Genomic DNA, 18,448 nt, shown 5'->3' on the forward strand with positions numbered 1-18,448 from the left:
TTTGTCTAAAACAATAAGATTATTCTGATCATTTGCAAATCGTAGTACAAAACACCAGTTAGGCATGGTGTTAACTGCAGCAATCCCTGGATTGAAACCTTTGTAATACTGGTTTACTCCAGAAGGTGGAGATCAAGTTGACTGTCCTAGAAAGTTGCTTTTTACCAACAAACCTAAACTGGAAATGCCAGTGAGGACCAGTTCAGTTTCTTTTGAAGTAGTAGAAGCACATCCATGCTCAGCAGGTAAGATTACAAACGATAGAAGATATAAAATATAAATCTGGCGGTTTCACTTCCTACACCACAAGCACGTGAAACAAATGCATCCAGAACTGTACCCTGACCCCTATGTATTTACACTATAGTAATTATCTGTTCTTTTGTGTGTGTTATATATCGAATTAGTGCACACCGTATTACTGTCCAAGGGGCATGTTGTGTGTCTATGCGTACATGTGCAGATCCTTGCATTTGAAATGGAAGTGCAGAATTCGCAGGTTGTGTCAGTAAACCCAGCGACCAATCAGAGCGCTCTGTCGCTGCCTTCATTCCGGAGTGGAGCTCGCGGGCCAATTAGGGAGCACGCTGCTGCGTACTGTTCCCTTGGCAACCGCTGGAAACAAGATACAAGTAGGGAAATTGGGAGAGCTTCTGAAAACTCACTTTTAGTTTTAATGATATTTAACGACTTATATGCCCCCTGCCCATAGCGAAAGGAGATGGTTAAACAGACTATCCAGATCTTTGCCCGCGTCAAACCCACCAAGAAAGCCAGCGCGGTGAGTACTACGTCACCGAACGCCGAACCCGTGTGCGGTTCGGACGGCACAGTTCTGCTCGGACTTCTGCCACCGTGTCTCTACAGAAGCGGCCTTACTTCCCAGTTTATATGTAACATAATTGATTCATTGACCAGGTGTAAACTAATTACTACATTGGGATGTGTATCTTGCATTACTGAAACGTCCATTTTTATTAAGCTGCAGGTCCAAGATACTGTACATTCGGCTTCTGCATATTCTAATGGTCAGTTATTAATTATTAAAAGTACGGAAGCGTATTAGGGCCACCTAGGGAGTGCTTTGTTTTTCTTTGTCAAAAGGGGCGCGTAGGGGCGTATATTCTGAGAAAAAAAGTCAGAATTAATAACTGGGCTTCTTTAGAATTGATCAAATGAATTGCTGTAATCGAACTGGATTTAGCAATAAGGACATTCTTTGACTGTTGGCACAAAATCACCATATTACAAGGAAAACCATCCGGATTTAAACGCAGGCCATATAGCCTCTGTGCAGGAGGAGCTAGCGAGCAATGGTCAGATGCAAGGCTGTCGTTGGTGCATCTTCGTGCTATTCAAACAGGATTAATCTCACAAGTTGTCTTTTTTCTCAGAAGGTTCTGTCTTTTTTCTTATCATTAGGAAGGCTATTTATTTTTTGTTATTGTAACAACAACATTGCTAACGCGTTAAAGGAAAAGTAACACACAAACACAAAAACAAATATTAATCACAGAGCTTCTATATTGTAGACCATATGATTCCCTGCTCTGTTCTTGTAAGATAACTTTAATTAGTGTAAGTTTTTAAATCAGTGTGAATGTGTTAATTTTATTATATAACAAATGAATGAGTGTCCTCCAATGCCACATCTTTCCTCCCACCATTGCGATGCAGGTGAACTGCTGCACTAAATGAAATGAAAGATGAAATAACTTGTCAAATGAGTACAGGATGTATTGCTGTAAAGCTTTGTCTCACCGTCCCATTTTCTCCTTCTATCATCAGTTCAGATTTTGCATGTCAACACCTGATAGCAAGACTTCTTCATATTGCTTTCGTGCTGCCTGTAGAAACAAACAAAAGCATTATCAAACAATCGCAGAGTTAGGCGGACAGGAGAAATGAAATAACCCATACTGCTGCTAGCTAATCAGTCAATCAGTGAGACGCATAACTGTTCAGATGAGCTTCCAGACCGATAAATGAGTATGTAAACTTCTGCTCCTGTGAAATATCAGTTAGCATTAAATTTAACAAAACAACAACAAAAAAAAAGTGTTAATCATGATTAGCGGCAGTCCAGCACTCCTTGGGTGTAATTTTATGACTGTGCTGCAGCCTGCTTTTGGCTCTCTTACAGACTGTAGACAGCTTGGCAGACTGTGTTCAGGCTTTGTAGTGTTAGTCTGGGGAATATCTTTAAGGGCTATGCCACTCTTCTTGACAGCTGTTTAAACTGTTCTGTATTGGAGGCCTGTCTTCCTTTTGTAAACCTATTCAGACCGGTCAAAAACAGCTTGATTGGACACAGGAGTGGAAATTAACTGGGCTATGGACCAAAAACCTTTCCACCCCCAGGATAGACCATGTAAATCAGTATTTATTGCCTAACCAGAGCTACTAATGGGAGCATTATTGCATTATATGGAGGGTGTCAATATCACTCTCTACAGAACATGGGCTGGGCCTGCATTGGTTTTCTGGATTTTAAGGTCCAGCAACATTCCCAATGCTTAAACCCATGATCTCGTACAGAACAATGATGTCTATGTTTATTTATTTCTGTATTCATTGAAGACAAGAGGCAGACTCAAGCCATAATTTGAAATGCATTAAATATGTTCCATATGTGAGAGCTTGGATTGGTAGACACTAAAGGGGATATATCCAAAATATTGTAATCATTTTATCTTACAGGGGTCTCATTTTATTAATCTACCCCTGCAACTGCTGAAGGGTCACTAGTTGAGTCTATTCTGCTAGAGGATATTTCCACAAGTTCTTAATTTTTTGCTCCGTGGTGCTGCTTTTGTTACAATTAATCATAATACCTTTTTGAAGTGCCTCAATAGCTTGTGGGTACCGCATTGTGGCCACTGCTCTTTGTTTGAAATCTGTATGCTTTTATCTATCAGAGCCTTTTCATGTCAGTTGAATAGGGAAGTCAATACTGGTCTTCTCTGGGGGTCCCAGCTCTGTTTTGGGCCCCTTATTATCCTACATTACTTTCAAAGGCATGGCATCAGCTTCAGCTTCCACTTCTATGCAGATGATAGTGTATCACTGTCTAAACATGAAACTCAAATGACGGCTTTCCATCCAACTTTCTGTCCTCCATCAATTAAATTACAGATTGCACAGGAGTTATTTGCAAAGAAAGGATGTTTCTTGGCTCTGAGTGGCGTCAGATTGGTGGTTTCTGTATTTTTAGAAATGGTTTTGTGTTTAGATCTAGCTTGGAGCTTACATTTTTTTGTGCCTAGGTTGGCTTTTGAGGCTCATATATAAATTGTCACAAGGGGCAAATCGCCCCAATTCTGACCTGTATCTTGTGTGTCAGCTGGTGCATTGCTTGGTGTCCTCAATCAATTAATGTAATTCATTACCTGTAGGTGTCTATGTTCTTTGTGGGCTACAGTACAGTAGAACTCAGTTACTAAATCTAAACACTGTGATCGCATTGATCTTGTTTGGGGCTACAGGTGTTGGTTGTCTATTGAATTATGTGTTGATTTTAGAATCCTGTTGTTCTATTATAAGACTTTGACTCCATCCTGCCCTAAGAACTTGCTTCACAGTTATTTCCCCTCACACAAGCTGCTGTCTGCACACTGGGCTGTTATTTGTTCTTAAAGCAAGGCTGCATTTTGTGGCTGATATTGCATTAGATTACCGAACGCCCTTGCAGAGGCAATTGTATATTCTCCCTGTTTTTGAATTACTTTACCTTCTAATTGTACAACCAATTTGATAGTTTTGCATCTTATCTGTTAGTTATTTTACTTACACAGTCCTCTTATCTGCTGTTATATAAGACACTGCATACTATTATTATTGGTTTACAGTACTTGAAATTATGTTAGCCAAAACACTCACTTTAAGATACAAGTCAGCAATTCAACAATGGTAAACAAAACGTATACCATCACCTTGTTATGAACAAGACCATGAACCCAGGACCCACAATCACACTGGAGTGCCTTTTTGTTCCTCGGCTGGGAAAGCTTGATCTGAAAAAACTGTTTTTGGCTTGTCTTGGTTTTAAATTCAATTAAATGGTCAAGTGGGAGCTTCCAGCTGCAAAACATTTGATCCTCAAATGTGTGGTGAGTGGGCAGTACTGAGTGATGGGGATTGTGTCTTTGCCAGGTCTACTCTGTGGAAGATGATGAGCAAGGAGGCTGCAGCCTGGAGTTCCTGGTCCCCCGGGATCTGGCAGACGGGTTCGTCAATAACAAGAAGGAGAACTACAGGTTCAGGTGAGTGTGTGGGAAACTACTAGAAAATTGTTTTGTATTAATCTATATCACTGGTCTCCAAACATGGTCCCGGTGAGGCAAGATCCTTCAGGGCTTGTAGTCTTCAGTCAGTAGCAACATGTGATGTCTTCCATGTCAGTAATTCATTCAGTTATGAAAAATGTGATGAATTACAAGCAGATTGTGCAACTTTCCAGGAACAGAGCTGCCAAATGCCTGATATAGAGTATCCTTTAGCACACTTGCTACCTCACCACACACATCCATTTTGTCTTCCAAACTATAGCACCTGTGTACTGTGCTGCACTGTGGGTGTTTATTCACTGTGTCATCTGTGTCCTGCCTTGACAGGTTTCAAAAAGTTTTTGATCAAGGAGCCCAACAGGATGACATCTTTGAACACATTGCCAAGCCTGTGGCTGACAGGTGAGGATCAGGGAGTATCAGACCCTGAACATCATGAAGCTGAATTACTGCAAAAGCAGAAATGCAACTAAACTGTGACAGTCAGACTATATTAACAAGGAACGACAAGCTTGAGTATGGGTGGAGGGCATGTGTATAGTCCTTATTACGATGTTCTGAGATGTGTTGTATCTAGGAGCTTCCATTTGCAGTGTTATCTGTATCTGTAATAAAACTGCAACAAAAACATCAATTACAGAGAGAGAGATGCAGATAATAACTGGCCAAACACAGAAATAAACCTTGACTCTGAATATTACAGTGAGGGAAAAAGTATTTGATCCCCTGCTGATTTTGTACGTTTGCCCACTGACAAAGAAATGATCAGTCTATAATTTTAATGGTAGGTGTATTTTAACAATGAGAGACAGAATAACAACAAAAAAATCCAGAAAAACGCATTTCAAAAAAGTTATAAATTGATTTGCATGTTAATGAGGGAAATAAGTATTTTACCCCTTCGACTTAGTACTTGGTGGCAAAACCCTTGTTGGCAATCACAGAGGTCAGACATTTGTTGAAGATGGCCACCAGGTTTGCACACATCTCAGGAGGGATTTTGTCCCACTCCTCTTTGCAGATCCTCTCCAAGTCATTAAGGTTTCGAGGCTGACGTTTGGCAACTCAAACCTTCAGCTCCCTCCACAGATTTTCTATGGGATTAAGGTCTGGAGACTGGCTAGGCCACTCCAGGACCTTAATGTGCTTCTTCTTGAGCCACTCCTTTGTTGCCTTGGCTGTGTGTTTTGGGTCATTGTCATGCTGGAATACCCATCCACGACCCATTTTCAATGCCCTGGCTGAGGGAAGGAGGTTCTCACCCAAGATTTGACGGTACATGGCCCCGTCCATCGTCCCTTTGATGCGGTGCAGTTGTCCTGTCCCCTTAGCAGAAAAACACCCTCAAAGCATAATGTTTCCACCTCCATGTTTGACGGTGGGGATGGTGTTCTTGGGGTCATTCCTCCTCCTCCAAACATGGCGAGTTGAGTTGATGCCAAGGAGCTCGATTTTGGTCTCATCTGACCACAACACTTTCACCCAGTTCTCCTCTGAATCATTCACATGTTCATTGGCAAACTTCAGACGGGCCTATACATGTGCTTTCTTGAGCAGGGGGACCTTGCGGGCGCTGCAGGATTTCAGTCCTTCACGGCATAGTGTGTTACCAATTGTTTTCTTGGTGACTATGGTCCCAGCTGCCTTGAGATCATTAACAAGATCCTCCCGTGTAGTTCTTGGCTGATTCCTCACCGTTCTCATGATCATTGAAACTCCACGAGGTGAGATCTTGCATGGAGCCCCAGACCGAGGGAGACTGACCGTTATTTTGTGTTTCTTCCATTTGCGAATAATCGCACCAACTGTTGTCACCTTCTCACCAAGCTGCTTGGCGATGGTCTTGTAGCCCATTCCAGCCTTGTGTAGGTCTACAATCTTGTCCCTGACATCCTTGGACCGCTCTTTGGTCTTGGCCATGGTGGAGAGTTTGGAATCTGATTGATTGATTGCTTCTGTGGACAGGTGTCTTTTATACAGGTAACGAGCTGAGATTAGGAGCACTCCCTTTAAGAGAGTGCTCCTAATCTCAGCTCGTTACCTGTATAAAAGACACCTGGGAGCCAGAAATCTTGCTGATTTGATAGGGGATCAAATACTTATTTCACTCATTAACATGCAAATCAATTTATAACTTTTTTGAAATGTGTTTTTCTGGATTTTTTTGTTGTTATTCTGTCTCTCACTGTTAAAATACACCTACCATTAAAATTATAGACTGATCATTTCTTTGTCAGTGGGCAAACATACAAAATCAGCAGGGGATCAAATACTTTTTCCCCTCACTGTAATTGTGGATTCCTCCCTTGCTACCTTCCTTTTGTTTCCCACGAACTGTATGGTTGACTGCTGGAAGCTAATGATGGACTTGATGCATGAACATGTATGACTCTTCTCCTGTATTTTGAAATGCAAAATTCAGGCTGATTCTTGAAAGTCTTCCAAAACCAAATGCTGACAAAGTATCTATATAGAAAGTCAGTAAATCTACATTTTGAAAATGTCTTCTTGCTGGCCAACACACTTTCTCCTCCTCCTTCCCACCCACCTTGCCTGGACCTGGAATTCTTTCTGTGTAATCCATCTAGCAACCAAACTCATTGCGGGGAATCCTTATAAACTCAATGTCAGATATAAAAGACTTCAGTGAAACATGCAATCTTTTAGCGAGCTTTATTTAGAGATGCCTGCTAAAAAATGCATTATTCATTGTGTCTTTCCTTGAAACGCACAAGGTCCCACCCTCTCAGAGAGAGCATGGTCTGTAATTATCCTCGATTGAGTTGGACAGGCAAAATCTCAAGGCATATGCCCCCCCACCATTTCATCCCTTCCCCTGCACTCCCCCCCCCTCCCCCCATAGAGACAGACACAGAGGGCATCTGTCAAGGAGAACTTCAAAAGCCCTGTTGGCCTCTACCAGCCCCTTTGCTGCCAAGCACTGTGCATGTGATCTCTGTCATGTGGTGCAGGGTGGTGTGGAGATGGGAGAGGCCTGTTAGCCTGATATTTGCTGCGTAAGGGAACTACGACGCTGGCTTTCTGACACCAGCAGGGTTGGGTTGTGCAGTGAAATGAGATGCACTATCTCCCTCACTCTCTTTCTCCTCCTTGCTTTCTCTCTCTCTGATGTTCCTCCCCCTGGGAATGCCTGGTAAATCTCCACATGGCCTATGTTTGCAGCCCTGCCTCTCCCTTTGAAGTCCCATGTCAAATCTGAAATTACACAAACCAACATCAGATATTTTGCTGTGGAAAGTTTCCGATGCATAACTGACTCCCCCTCCCAAAAAAAAAGTCTGATATCATGTTAGCTCTAATTCGACCTGTCGGCCTCACTTCTACAGTGTATTATCATTATAAATAATGTTATCTCTTACACCCCAGAATAATCTGTCAAGTGACTGGCACACTTCCCCTTTCCCCCAGGGTGAAGCCAGATATCTGTTTTGTTTTAGTCTGATTATTTGAAAAGAAAAATTTCTGAACAGCATATTTTTAATGTTAGAAACCTGGAGTTGGCATCAGGCTTTTGTCACAGTGGTTTAATACCTGTCTGGAATGAAATTCGTTAACAAAGCAAGTAAAAGCTAGTACTAGTAAATAGTAAGGTTCTTTGACAATCTCAAACTTTGTTCATGGCTTTGTATGGTAGACATTTATATATATATTTTTTTAATCTTTTAAAACTCACTCTAAGGATACTGCTCTCTTCATGATACTAGTGTACTGATTCTCCTGTCACAGGGAAATCTGCTTCTAATGAAGTGTTTCTAAACATAGGTTTGTTTGTTCTGATTTAGTTTTTTTGAGCCTTTGTTCTTATTTATAATATGGGGATGGTTTTTGTATTATCCCTATGCATGTATGTATGTGTTTTTTGGACTCGTTTGAAGGCAACTCCCATTCTTAAACATAATTCTAGTCTAAATTGATATAGGAGTGCAAAAAAAGTTACAAAGAACAAAACTTACATAGCTTAGAGTGAGTTTATAGTAGAAGATAATGTTAATGTTAAGCAAAACACAACCCCAGATATAGTAAGTAGGGTGAAGTAGGTGAAGAATTAAACCATACGTTAGATTTCTAACTACCACGTTGTAGTACTAAGAATTAGTCAAATGTCTTTGTTTATTATTTATTTTGACTATATCCCTGTGTTTTAGGATATCTCCCTCTATTTCTAGGTCACAGATTTTCATTTTTAATCCATTCATTCGATATTTTTGTGACTCTGACTCAGACAATGTGTTCTGCTGCAATCCTGGAGTTGCCACAGTGAGTGAGGTTTGTCCTGAGTGAGTCTTTCCTTTATGCATATCCTTCAGGCTGGTTATTACTACATTAAGGAGACCAGGCACACGCAGAGCTGCTCACCTCACTGGGGAGGATGGCATATTTGTTTGATTCTTCTTGGGGTTTTCTGGGGGAGGGGGGCAATCCAGATTAAGCATTGCGTTCTGTGAAGGATCTCCTCGGGCAATAATCCACTCCCTGTCTGTGACTGTGACGAAGGGGTCTGGGCACGAAGCAGAGCCAAGGCATTGCATGTGTGCCAATTAAACACTCCACTACTGTCTCCTTGAGCGGAAGGAAAAGGCCTCTAGTCTTCCCTGCGAGGCACTGTAACTGATTTTTCCAGGCACTTACCCCTGGTAAATTAGCTAAACACACATCTAATTGACTCTGAATGTTTTGATAAATTGGAGATTGTGTGTGTGTGTGTGTGTGTTTGTGTGTTTGTGTGTTTGTGTGTTTGTGTGTGTGTGTGTGTGTGTGTGTGTGTGTGTTTATAGGAGGGGGTTGTGTTTGAGTCCATCGTTTTGCCTGGCTGATGCATCTCCATTCCATTCGCCCCGCAGTGGAAACTGTGCTGGGGATCTAATTGCGATGGAAGGTAATTAACGTGCCTGACATTCAATCCGCAGGCAGGAGGGAAGAGATATCTGGGAGAAGTGAGCCAGTTTACGTTTGCCCTGTTGAGGGTTTTGAAGGGTTTGTTCTCAACTGGGAGATTTAGGAGCCGAGGCATTTTCTTGGAATTTCCTGAGATCAGATAGACTTGTTATCTGAACAGAGCTCTTAATTTCCTCTCTCTCTCTCTTGCTCTCTGTCTCACGAAAAAAGAGAAGATGTGAATTACAGCTCTGGTGCACTCTCAGGGTATTCGTGAAATTTACTATTGAAAGAAATTCCATTTATAAATATAGTATGTATAAATGTGTGTGTAAATAATAATGTAACAAAACATTTAATCAATTATACAATTAATAAACTAATTACTGAATAATACATAGTAGTCTAAGAACAGTCCCCCAATGTCTGTATTCCTCTCCGTAGTGGACATGGATGCCCTCTCTATGAAACATAAATGTTATTGTAAGTGAGCAGTACTGTGGGAGCCCCCTGCAATGGAGAATTGTTATTCCTTGTGTGATAATAGGATCACAAATATCCTTGTCATAATGAGTGTGCGTCTTATTTTTGGTAAGCTGTGGATGTGTTGTATAAGGAATCTATCTTTCCCTCCATTTAATTTCTCAGAGAAGTTGGGCCAAGCTAAACGGCTTAAGTGGTTCATTGCATGAGTGGACCAATGGTCTCATTGTGTTAGTAATAAGGCTGCTGTTTAGACTGTTCTCTGACTCAGCGTTTACTGGTCATTCCCACACTATCTCTTGATTTAATGAGCTATACCTCAGACTGGACAGTTCATACTAGAAAGATGTCTACTCTAGAACTGTAGGGATACTCATTGGTTGTTATATCAGCTACCAGCTTGCCTATGTGGTCAGATTCCTCTGCTTATTTTACACCAGGGGCTATAATAACACTCAGGTCAGTGAGTCAGTGCATGACTAGACTGCTCCTCAGGGTCGGTTTGGGTCTGCCCTCTGCGAAAACTGATGAGCTTATTTCTGGACTTCAGATAACAACATTCATGGACAGTTATTCTCTCACTGGTTAAGTTCCATCATTAGTGTTTTCCTCTAGCATGACACAGAATGCTGTTTCATATGGGCAGCATGTATTCCTTTCTCTTGAGACATGTCTGATCGAGAAGATGTAGTGGCAGTTGCAGATGCTGAAGATTAGGAATGTAGTTCTGGCATCTGGAATCTTTAAACAGCTTTTGGAGTTGCCGAAACACAATTAATGGTAATGTCTGTTAATTGTACATTGTTCAGCTTCTATTTGCTTCTCCAACATTGTCTTAATCCTTTCTTATGAAGAAACAAGTCAAATAAAAATATTATACCTAATTGAAATGATGAAATACACTGACTATATTGAGAATTTATCAAATATAATGGTTTAATAAATATATAGAAATTCTAGCTGAAGTACGCCTCTCATTTACTGAATTAGTTTGTTTCCCCTCAAAACTGCCAGTTATTTGTAGAAACGTAGAGCAGATATTTTAAAATAAACATTTTGCATGAAAAGTAAATACTTTTTTGTGTAATGTGCCATTATTTAACATATACAATAAACAACACCAACAAACAGATTCTATTCATTTTCTGATTCACTACCAACACACTACAGGGTGAAATTTAACACACATACAGTCAATCATACTTGGAGCCAATGTTGGAGAAAGGAAGACAGGTTCTCTGATTCCTCTATAAACTCATTAAAGATGCTACATTGTAACAATTGGTTCATCCCACTTGGTCTCTTCCCTTCTCCCGCACTGAGTCAACATTTCAATATTTTTTCTGTAGCAGCTCATTTGCTCAAGTTACATCAACCAATTAGAATCGAGAAGTTGTTAAAGGCAATTATATGATGGCAAAAGATATAAAATAAAGTGCAAAATAACTTAATTTAACTCTGTCTGCAACCCTGGTACAATAACATACATATAATACATTCAGTGTCTCTTTTTGTTTTTCTAAAGTGGTAATGAGTTGAAAATTATCTGCAGTAGCAATGCCCAAACCTGGTGAATTCCTGTGGTGCTATTCCAAGAGTTTAGAATAGCACAATTAAATCTATTGATGCTTTCGCACAGCTATAACCAAAACTGGGCAGAAGGATACAAATGCAATTTACATTAAAACAAAAAAACAACGGTTAAATATAGTTGAATTGGCATGCAGGCCTTTCCAAGTCTTGACAACATTTCCTAATATCACCACGACTCAGTGTGGAGTCAGACACGATGTGGTTGCTATATTCTATAAACGCAAATGGAAAAACACCCAGACTGGAGCTGCCAGCTACCGTGCAGTACTGTGCCAGTCCCAAGGAAGAGTGAGCTGTAAACAGGAACAAGCTTCAGGAAAACGCCCAGGCTTCAGTAGCGCCATCCAGGCCGCATCATTAGCCCTGACATTCAAAATCAGCCCGACCCCGTGTCAGCTCTCTGCGTGCTGCACACTCCACTAATCAAAAGCAGCACTTTTATTCGGCCTGCCTGAAACTGGCTGCGGGGGCTCTTTGAAAAAGTTTATTTCATTATTTATTTATTTATATTTATATTTTTTTAATTTCCTTTTTTTCTGTTAAATGTTTTCAATTAAAACGTCACATGATTCTAGTTTGGCAGTCTTGTTTGGTTGTCTTTTTATTTAAATTATGAATGACTGCAGACTTTCCGGTAGACAAGTACGTGCTGGCAGCAGAGTTTCTGAGTCTGTTTGTCTCATATGCCTAATACCTCTTAATCTTTTTATACATTTTTACATTTAGGGGGGGGGGGGTTAATTATTTTTTAATCATGTATTAAAAGGCAGGAGGTTGTTTGCCCAAAATTAATTTAATTTGTGTTTGGATCTGACCTTTAATATGCAAAGCTGTCTTGCAGATGTGAGCTAGTTGTTCCCTTGTAAAAGATTACTAAACTGAATTATTCTGACTGTTGGTTTCACGTGATGGCTATGGTTTGGGTTTTTGTGTGAAGTTTGTGGTGGTAATCTGACTACACACACCCTCTCTACCATCCAGCCTCAAAGCCTCTCTCCCCATGTCTCTCGCTCTCACACAGTTAATATATTATTATTATGATGATGGTTATTATTATTGTCTGGCACTTTTATTCAAAGTGATTTACATTGGGTATCCATTTTTACAGTTAAATTTTTTTCTTCTTCTACTGGAACAATCTGGGTTGAGTGTCTCGGCTAGGATATAAACCCATCACCCTGCAGTTAAATGTCAGAGCCCTAACCACAACACTGTAGCCTAAAAACACTGGGTTACTGAGACTATCAGCAGAACTGAAAGCATTTCCTGCTTTATTCTTTTAATAGTTGTTGATAAAGTTAACAACACCGTGAAACACTGTGAATATAGTACATAGACCTCCTTATCGTTTCATGTACATGACTATACGGGTACACCAAGTTTTCCATATTTCTCATGCTTCATTTTAGATTTGCCCTGATAGAAAGCTTGAAACATTTTGTGCAGTTTGAATAATTTGGAAGTAATCTGTATATTCATATGCTAAAAAGCTTAGAGTGTAAAACCTGTGGAAGCTGAGCATGTTTCTCTAGGTCTGTTCCCCCAGCTCTTTAATCAGTTGTACCCAACCAAAGTATCAAAGTAAATTTGTTGTTTTGTAAAAACAGACAAAACAACAAGCCTCAAACTCCTCTCGCAGGGAAAAACAAAATCTTTTTTACTTTATTCATGATTCTTATTTTTCACATTCTTGCCAAACTCCCACCCCTTTCCTGAAGCCCCCCATGAAGACTACCCCTCTGTCTCCATCGGTTACTATGGCTGTAGTCCTCGGGGGGAATTTGCTAAAATAATTCCAATAGAACGGAGTCACACAGCACATGGAAGAATTAAGAGCTTGTCCAACATTTATTCTTAAAAATGCCTGCAGCCTGCATTCTTCAAGTGGAGAAAAAACAAACAAACAAACAAGCATATAAATATAAGCACATTCATGTCTCAAAAATGCGTCCGCATGAGCACAGTGATTCATGACAAGTTTTAAGTAACTCCACTGGGCCACTGCATTTTTAGCCTTTTCTATTGCTGCTCATTAATGATCACATCTTCTGCACACTTGAGTTTGGAAAATAGATACTGTAAAACCCAGGGAACTGAAAAGCAGATTACAGGACAGAGATTCTGTGATGCACCGGTTTTCTTTTCTTTCATTATAAGTAGTGATTTTAATGTCTTGAATTGCCGGACATTTCCAGTGTTGTCAGTGGAGAATGTGGACGCAGCCTCTGTGGGGTTGTTATGAGTGTTTGGACACTGCTGCTCCATCCATCAGTGCAGGGTGTTGCTCTGTGTTCAGACTGGGATGTTAATTGAAGCTCAAGTGGATTGGTCTAAGGTTGACCACCTTTGACCCTGGCTTACCTCAGAATCAGAAACACGATATGGACAAGTCACTAATGCCCTGTCAGTGATCCCTTTAAAGCTTCTCTGAAACTAAGCACCTTGTTATTTGTTTTCTCTCCTTTTTTGTTATATATTGTGTTTGCATTCTACTAATTGGAAACAAACAAAAAAAATCAATAAAACATCTGTTGATAGTCTTGTGGACATATTCATCCATTCTTTACAAAGAAGAGCACCTAATTGAAATTAAATCTTTAAATGTGTACTGTGAATTAATTATTTTGGGACCTTTGCTTCTCTTGTCGTTGTCAGTGTGTTGGCGGGGTACAACGGCACCATCTTTGCCTATGGCCAGACGGGCAGCGGGAAGACCTTCACCATCACAGGGGGGCCGGAGCGCTACAGCGACCGTGGCATCGTCCCCCGCACACTCTCCTACCTCTACCACAACTTCAGCATGGTAGGTGGGCCCCAGCCGTCACCCTGCCTTTGTTCAACTCTGTCTCAGCTGTAACATACTGCTGACAGCAAAGTGACCATCTCTACCTGATGCAACCTTTCTCTTCCCTTCACTATGAGATGGAGGAGTGTAGCTCACAGTGTCGCAGCCCTGTCCTTCCTCTTTCCCTCGCCCTCTTTCTCAGTCTCTCTCTTCCTTTGAGCAGGACACCAGTAAAGTGTACACCACCCACATTTCCTACCTGGAAATCTACAATGAGTGTGGCTATGACCTGCTGGACCCCAGACACGAGGTCACACGTTTGGAGGACTTGCCGTGAGTTTCTCCTATTTTATTGTCTTGTTTTTAGCTCATTTGGCACATATAAAGAATAAGATTCCACATTGACAATATCTCACCATCAATATACAGCTCTGGGGAAAATTAAGAGACTACTGCAAAATGATCAGTTTCTCTGGTTTTACGATTTATAGGTATGTTTGGGTAAAAGGATCATTTTTTGTTTAATTCTATAAACTACTGACAACATTTCTCCCAAATTCCAAATAAAAAATATAAATAGAATGGAATGGCTGCTGATGCTGATTTAAGAAACAAATTGCAGTGGTCTCTTAATTTTTTCCAGAGGTGTATACTTGTGTTTATTGTTACATCAGCATCTCCTTAGGGCATCAACAGACACTAGTTTTAAAGGCTTTAAATCATTAATAAACATTGTGTAACACACTTGTAATTCCAAATACCTTTACATCAGGTCACTTCAGTTTTGTTAATTTTCAATCCCAAAAGTTTTGTTTTGTTTTAGGAGTCTGGAAACATTGATTGTAAAACATCTTCCATGGTGTTATGTTCCAAATCCATCAGTCTCACACATTGGTCTTAATTAACTCAAATTAAACTCAAAACAGTGTCACTCATGACTCGTACATTTTCTTTTCAATTTCATCTGTTGTACCAGTTTTGTAGATAAGTACAGCCGCTTACTTCTATGTATGAGTATCTGTTCTGGAGGGTTGGTGAAAGTCCCACAAACTAAAAATAAATTAAATAAAACAAATATATATTAAATAAAATGAATGGATTTTTCATCAGAAACCTAGGAAACCACAGGGGGAATGGAGAATGACTTCCTTGGATTCTAAGCAGTAATTTTCCCCTTAATTCTCCTCGATCTGTCTGTGAAAGTGCCATTTGCTCTCACTCTCTCTTTTCCTCTCCCTCCCTTTCTGTGCATTTGGTGTCTTGCTGTGGTTCAGGCATGTTGTGAACAAGTGATGGGATTGTCACTTTGGCGCCTGCTTCCTGCTGTGCCGAGCATTTTATATTTTTAGTTTCTTCTTTTTTTAAAACTATTTTTCTTTTCCAGTTTTGCCGTGTTGGGGTGGATTGGGAGTTTGCTCTTTGGTTTTAATCCATTTAACCCTGTATCATGTATGACCCTGACACTAAAAATATAAGAACCTTCTCACCTGGAAATGAGCAGCAGGCTAGTGCTAGGGCAGTGCAAGAATTGGCACCCCTGTTAGAGAGCCTTGATTGAGCAGGGGAGTGCAGGAATTGGCGCTCAGGCTGGTCTCCAACAGTCACACGCATTTGTACACAAATAAAATAAATGGAAAAACAACAAACAATCACAAAACAACTCAGCTAATTAGCTACAAATCAAAACGTCAGAGTGTCCTGACTGTAAGCAGGGGGTTGTTTATTCAACCCCAGGCGATGTTGGGAAAGTTCTTTGTTTTCTAAGACAGGAAGAACAGCATAACTATGTTCCCCACAGCCACCTTATATATATACTGCCTGGCTCTGCACCCCCGCCCCCCCCAACTACTAATGCCAGAGCAGTGGATTCTGGACAATGCAGTTTCCTGACCATTTTTTTTTTCAAGGGTCCTGGTCCCTTTTCCTCAAAAAGGGAAAACTCGTACTCCACTAGAAGTAGTTAAGTCAGCCTGCTGCCTGGAGCTGTGAATGTGCTGACAACATTGCAGACATCCGAAGACAATCAGCACCAGTGAAAGCAAAGGGGGTCATACATTGAACAACCTGTTGAAGAGCTTGTGGAGTTTCTATTGCAACCAAACAAATGGCATAGTGGAGTCCAAATTATGGCTCATTGCTGCATGTGCTTAAGATTCTTGTTATAATAACTGTATGGGAGTCACGCATTGAGATTTGCATGGCTACAAGAGATCAAAGAAGCATGACATCAAAACTCCCCATACAAGAGTATGTAGAGCTGGGGAATCAGAGGCCAATATAGAATATGTAGGACACATTAATAGTGGTAATGAATGTACAACAAATAGTCCAAACATCACTGCTTATCTGGGCTGTGTCATAGCTAACTGTTCAGGATCCCTCAAAGGCTGGTACTGCTGGGGTAGGGTGGGCTAACCTCAAGAGAAAGAATATACTTATACAAGTATATATTTATACTTTCACAATTCTCCGGTTACCTTCTGTACCTGCCTCTGTTTACTTAAATGATTATGAATTAGGTCTTATGGTTTCCCATATCTGGCCTTCAAACTCTTGAACATCAGTCTAAACAACTGCAGAAGGGATTTGCACACAACATCTGTATGTTTGTGCATAGTTGTGGAAAGGAATGAATTGTAAAACTGTGTGGTAATTAAGGTTTTCTACAAGAATCCAGTTGTCTCTGTTTAAGGCTGTATTTAATTCTCCTTTCTTCATTTATTATGCACAGGGTGGCCTTAAACCCTCCAGAAAACATTACAGTTGGCCTGTGCAATGCAGAGCTGTTTCTTATGTTGTTTTCTTGCCTTGGTTGAGTGAACACACATGGCATCCCTTCAATCCCAAGGTGTCTTGTTTTAACCAGAACACTTGGGCTGTAATTGATGGGTGTTGTTGCAGTGGTCAGAGCCTGGGTTCATTGAAAGCGAGGGACTCTGCTCGTTAGCTTGAGAGCTATCTGTAGCCATTCAAGTGTGTTTGCTTTAGAGGCAGTAGAAACGCTAAACCTTCCAGCTGGTGTTGCACAAGTCTTGCTTTTTTGAGAGGAAGATGGAAAAAACCCCATAATGAGCTGTTTCAGAATGTCTGTCATCTGTTTCAGTTATTTTTCAATCTGTTTATGTTTTTGATTTTAATTAAACCTTTTTTTTCCAGAAAATTGCAATTCTTCAGCATTTACTATTGGCAATTATGCCAGACTAATTTTCTTTTTGGGGGTTACATGAAAGTCATGAAGTCATTCTTGTGGATCCCTTTCTTTGGAAGTAGGGATTCTTAGTAACCAACTTATGCATAAATCACAAAATCTTTACAGAACATCTTAAAAAAGCATGCAATGTGTTTTTTTGTTGCTGATAAAAAAATAAAACATGCCAGTTGGATTCAACAATAGCTCTGGAAAAGTGTCACTTGGCTGATTTTCAAATTGTGGTACTGATGTCAACTGCTTTCCTAGAGAAATCGATTCTTCTTAACTGGAAATATCCAAGAACCTCTGCTGTTAGACAAAAATAGACAAATCCCACCCTCCCACTGGAGACTCCTAACCATCGGTGGACATTGCAGTCTCCAGACATCCCCATGCACTCTTACCCTTTACTTCGGAAACCCATGACAGCTATTGCCTTTTACCACAGCCTTAGGAACTCTTAGGTCAGGATTAAAGTAACATATTGTGTATTGGTAGAGAAAAGTCCTAGAGACTGGAAGCTTTTACTAAAATATGTGGCCTCTGTTTTATTCTCTTTTCCTCTCCACCTTCTCTTTCTCCCTCTCAATTTCTCTCTGTTTCTCTCTGTGTTCAGTTTCTTTCTGTATCTCTCTGTCTTCAAGGCTGTCTCCCTCTCCCTTTCTCTCTCTGCCTTGTAAATTACACACTACTCAAAATAGACAATGCTTGCTCACCACGTGGGCCTGACTCTTGTTTCAAGGAGAAGTCACCACACAGACAAACCACTGGAGATGACAGGCTTTCTCTCGTTCTCCCTCACTCTTTGTCAAGAAAAGTGGAATATTTTATTTTTCCTTTCTTGTTTTTATGGAGAGGGGACTTGTGGTGGAAGAGCAGCACTACTGCTTCTACTGTTATTGCCCAGCCCATGTTCATTCCAGTAGTTTAAAACATAGAAGCCAAATTTTGGCTGATGACTTTCTCCAAATGCACTAATAGTGTTAATTTCCCTTGCCAGATGATTAAATTTAACTCTGCTTTGAAATGTATCTGTCTTGGAGATTCATGAAGCTTTTTGGTCCAATTAGATTTTTCTGTTTTTTGTTTTTTCACTTTAGCAAAAGAGAAATGCACCCAATAAAGTCCTCAAACCATATGTACAGTCACAGTCCTTTAATTTTGGTCTCATAAATACTTTTTAGATTGGTCATTTTGATTGTTGTTTATTTATTT

The 18,448-nt window shown here is 40.3% G+C and overlaps 1 protein-coding gene across 3 annotated transcripts in view; it reads left to right on the forward strand.

Moving 5' to 3' along the window:
* The first annotated feature begins 615 nt into the window (after positions 1-615).
* Positions 616-18,448, forward strand: part of kif6 (kinesin family member 6) — a 101,594-nt gene continuing 83,761 nt past the window's right edge. For all 3 annotated transcript variants that reach the window (XM_066703395.1, XM_066703412.1, XM_066703403.1), the window contains exons 1-5: positions 616-781; positions 4,153-4,262; positions 4,614-4,688; positions 13,914-14,061; positions 14,267-14,376. In XM_066703395.1, the coding sequence (XP_066559492.1) occupies positions 722-781; positions 4,153-4,262; positions 4,614-4,688; positions 13,914-14,061; positions 14,267-14,376 (503 nt within the window). In that variant the 5' untranslated portion in view covers positions 616-721. The remainder of the gene's footprint in view (positions 782-4,152; positions 4,263-4,613; positions 4,689-13,913; positions 14,062-14,266; positions 14,377-18,448) is intronic.

The sequence above is a fragment of the Amia ocellicauda genome, chromosome 1 (genome assembly GCF_036373705.1).
Source record: "Amia ocellicauda isolate fAmiCal2 chromosome 1, fAmiCal2.hap1, whole genome shotgun sequence".
NCBI lineage: Eukaryota > Metazoa > Chordata > Actinopteri > Amiiformes > Amiidae > Amia > Amia ocellicauda.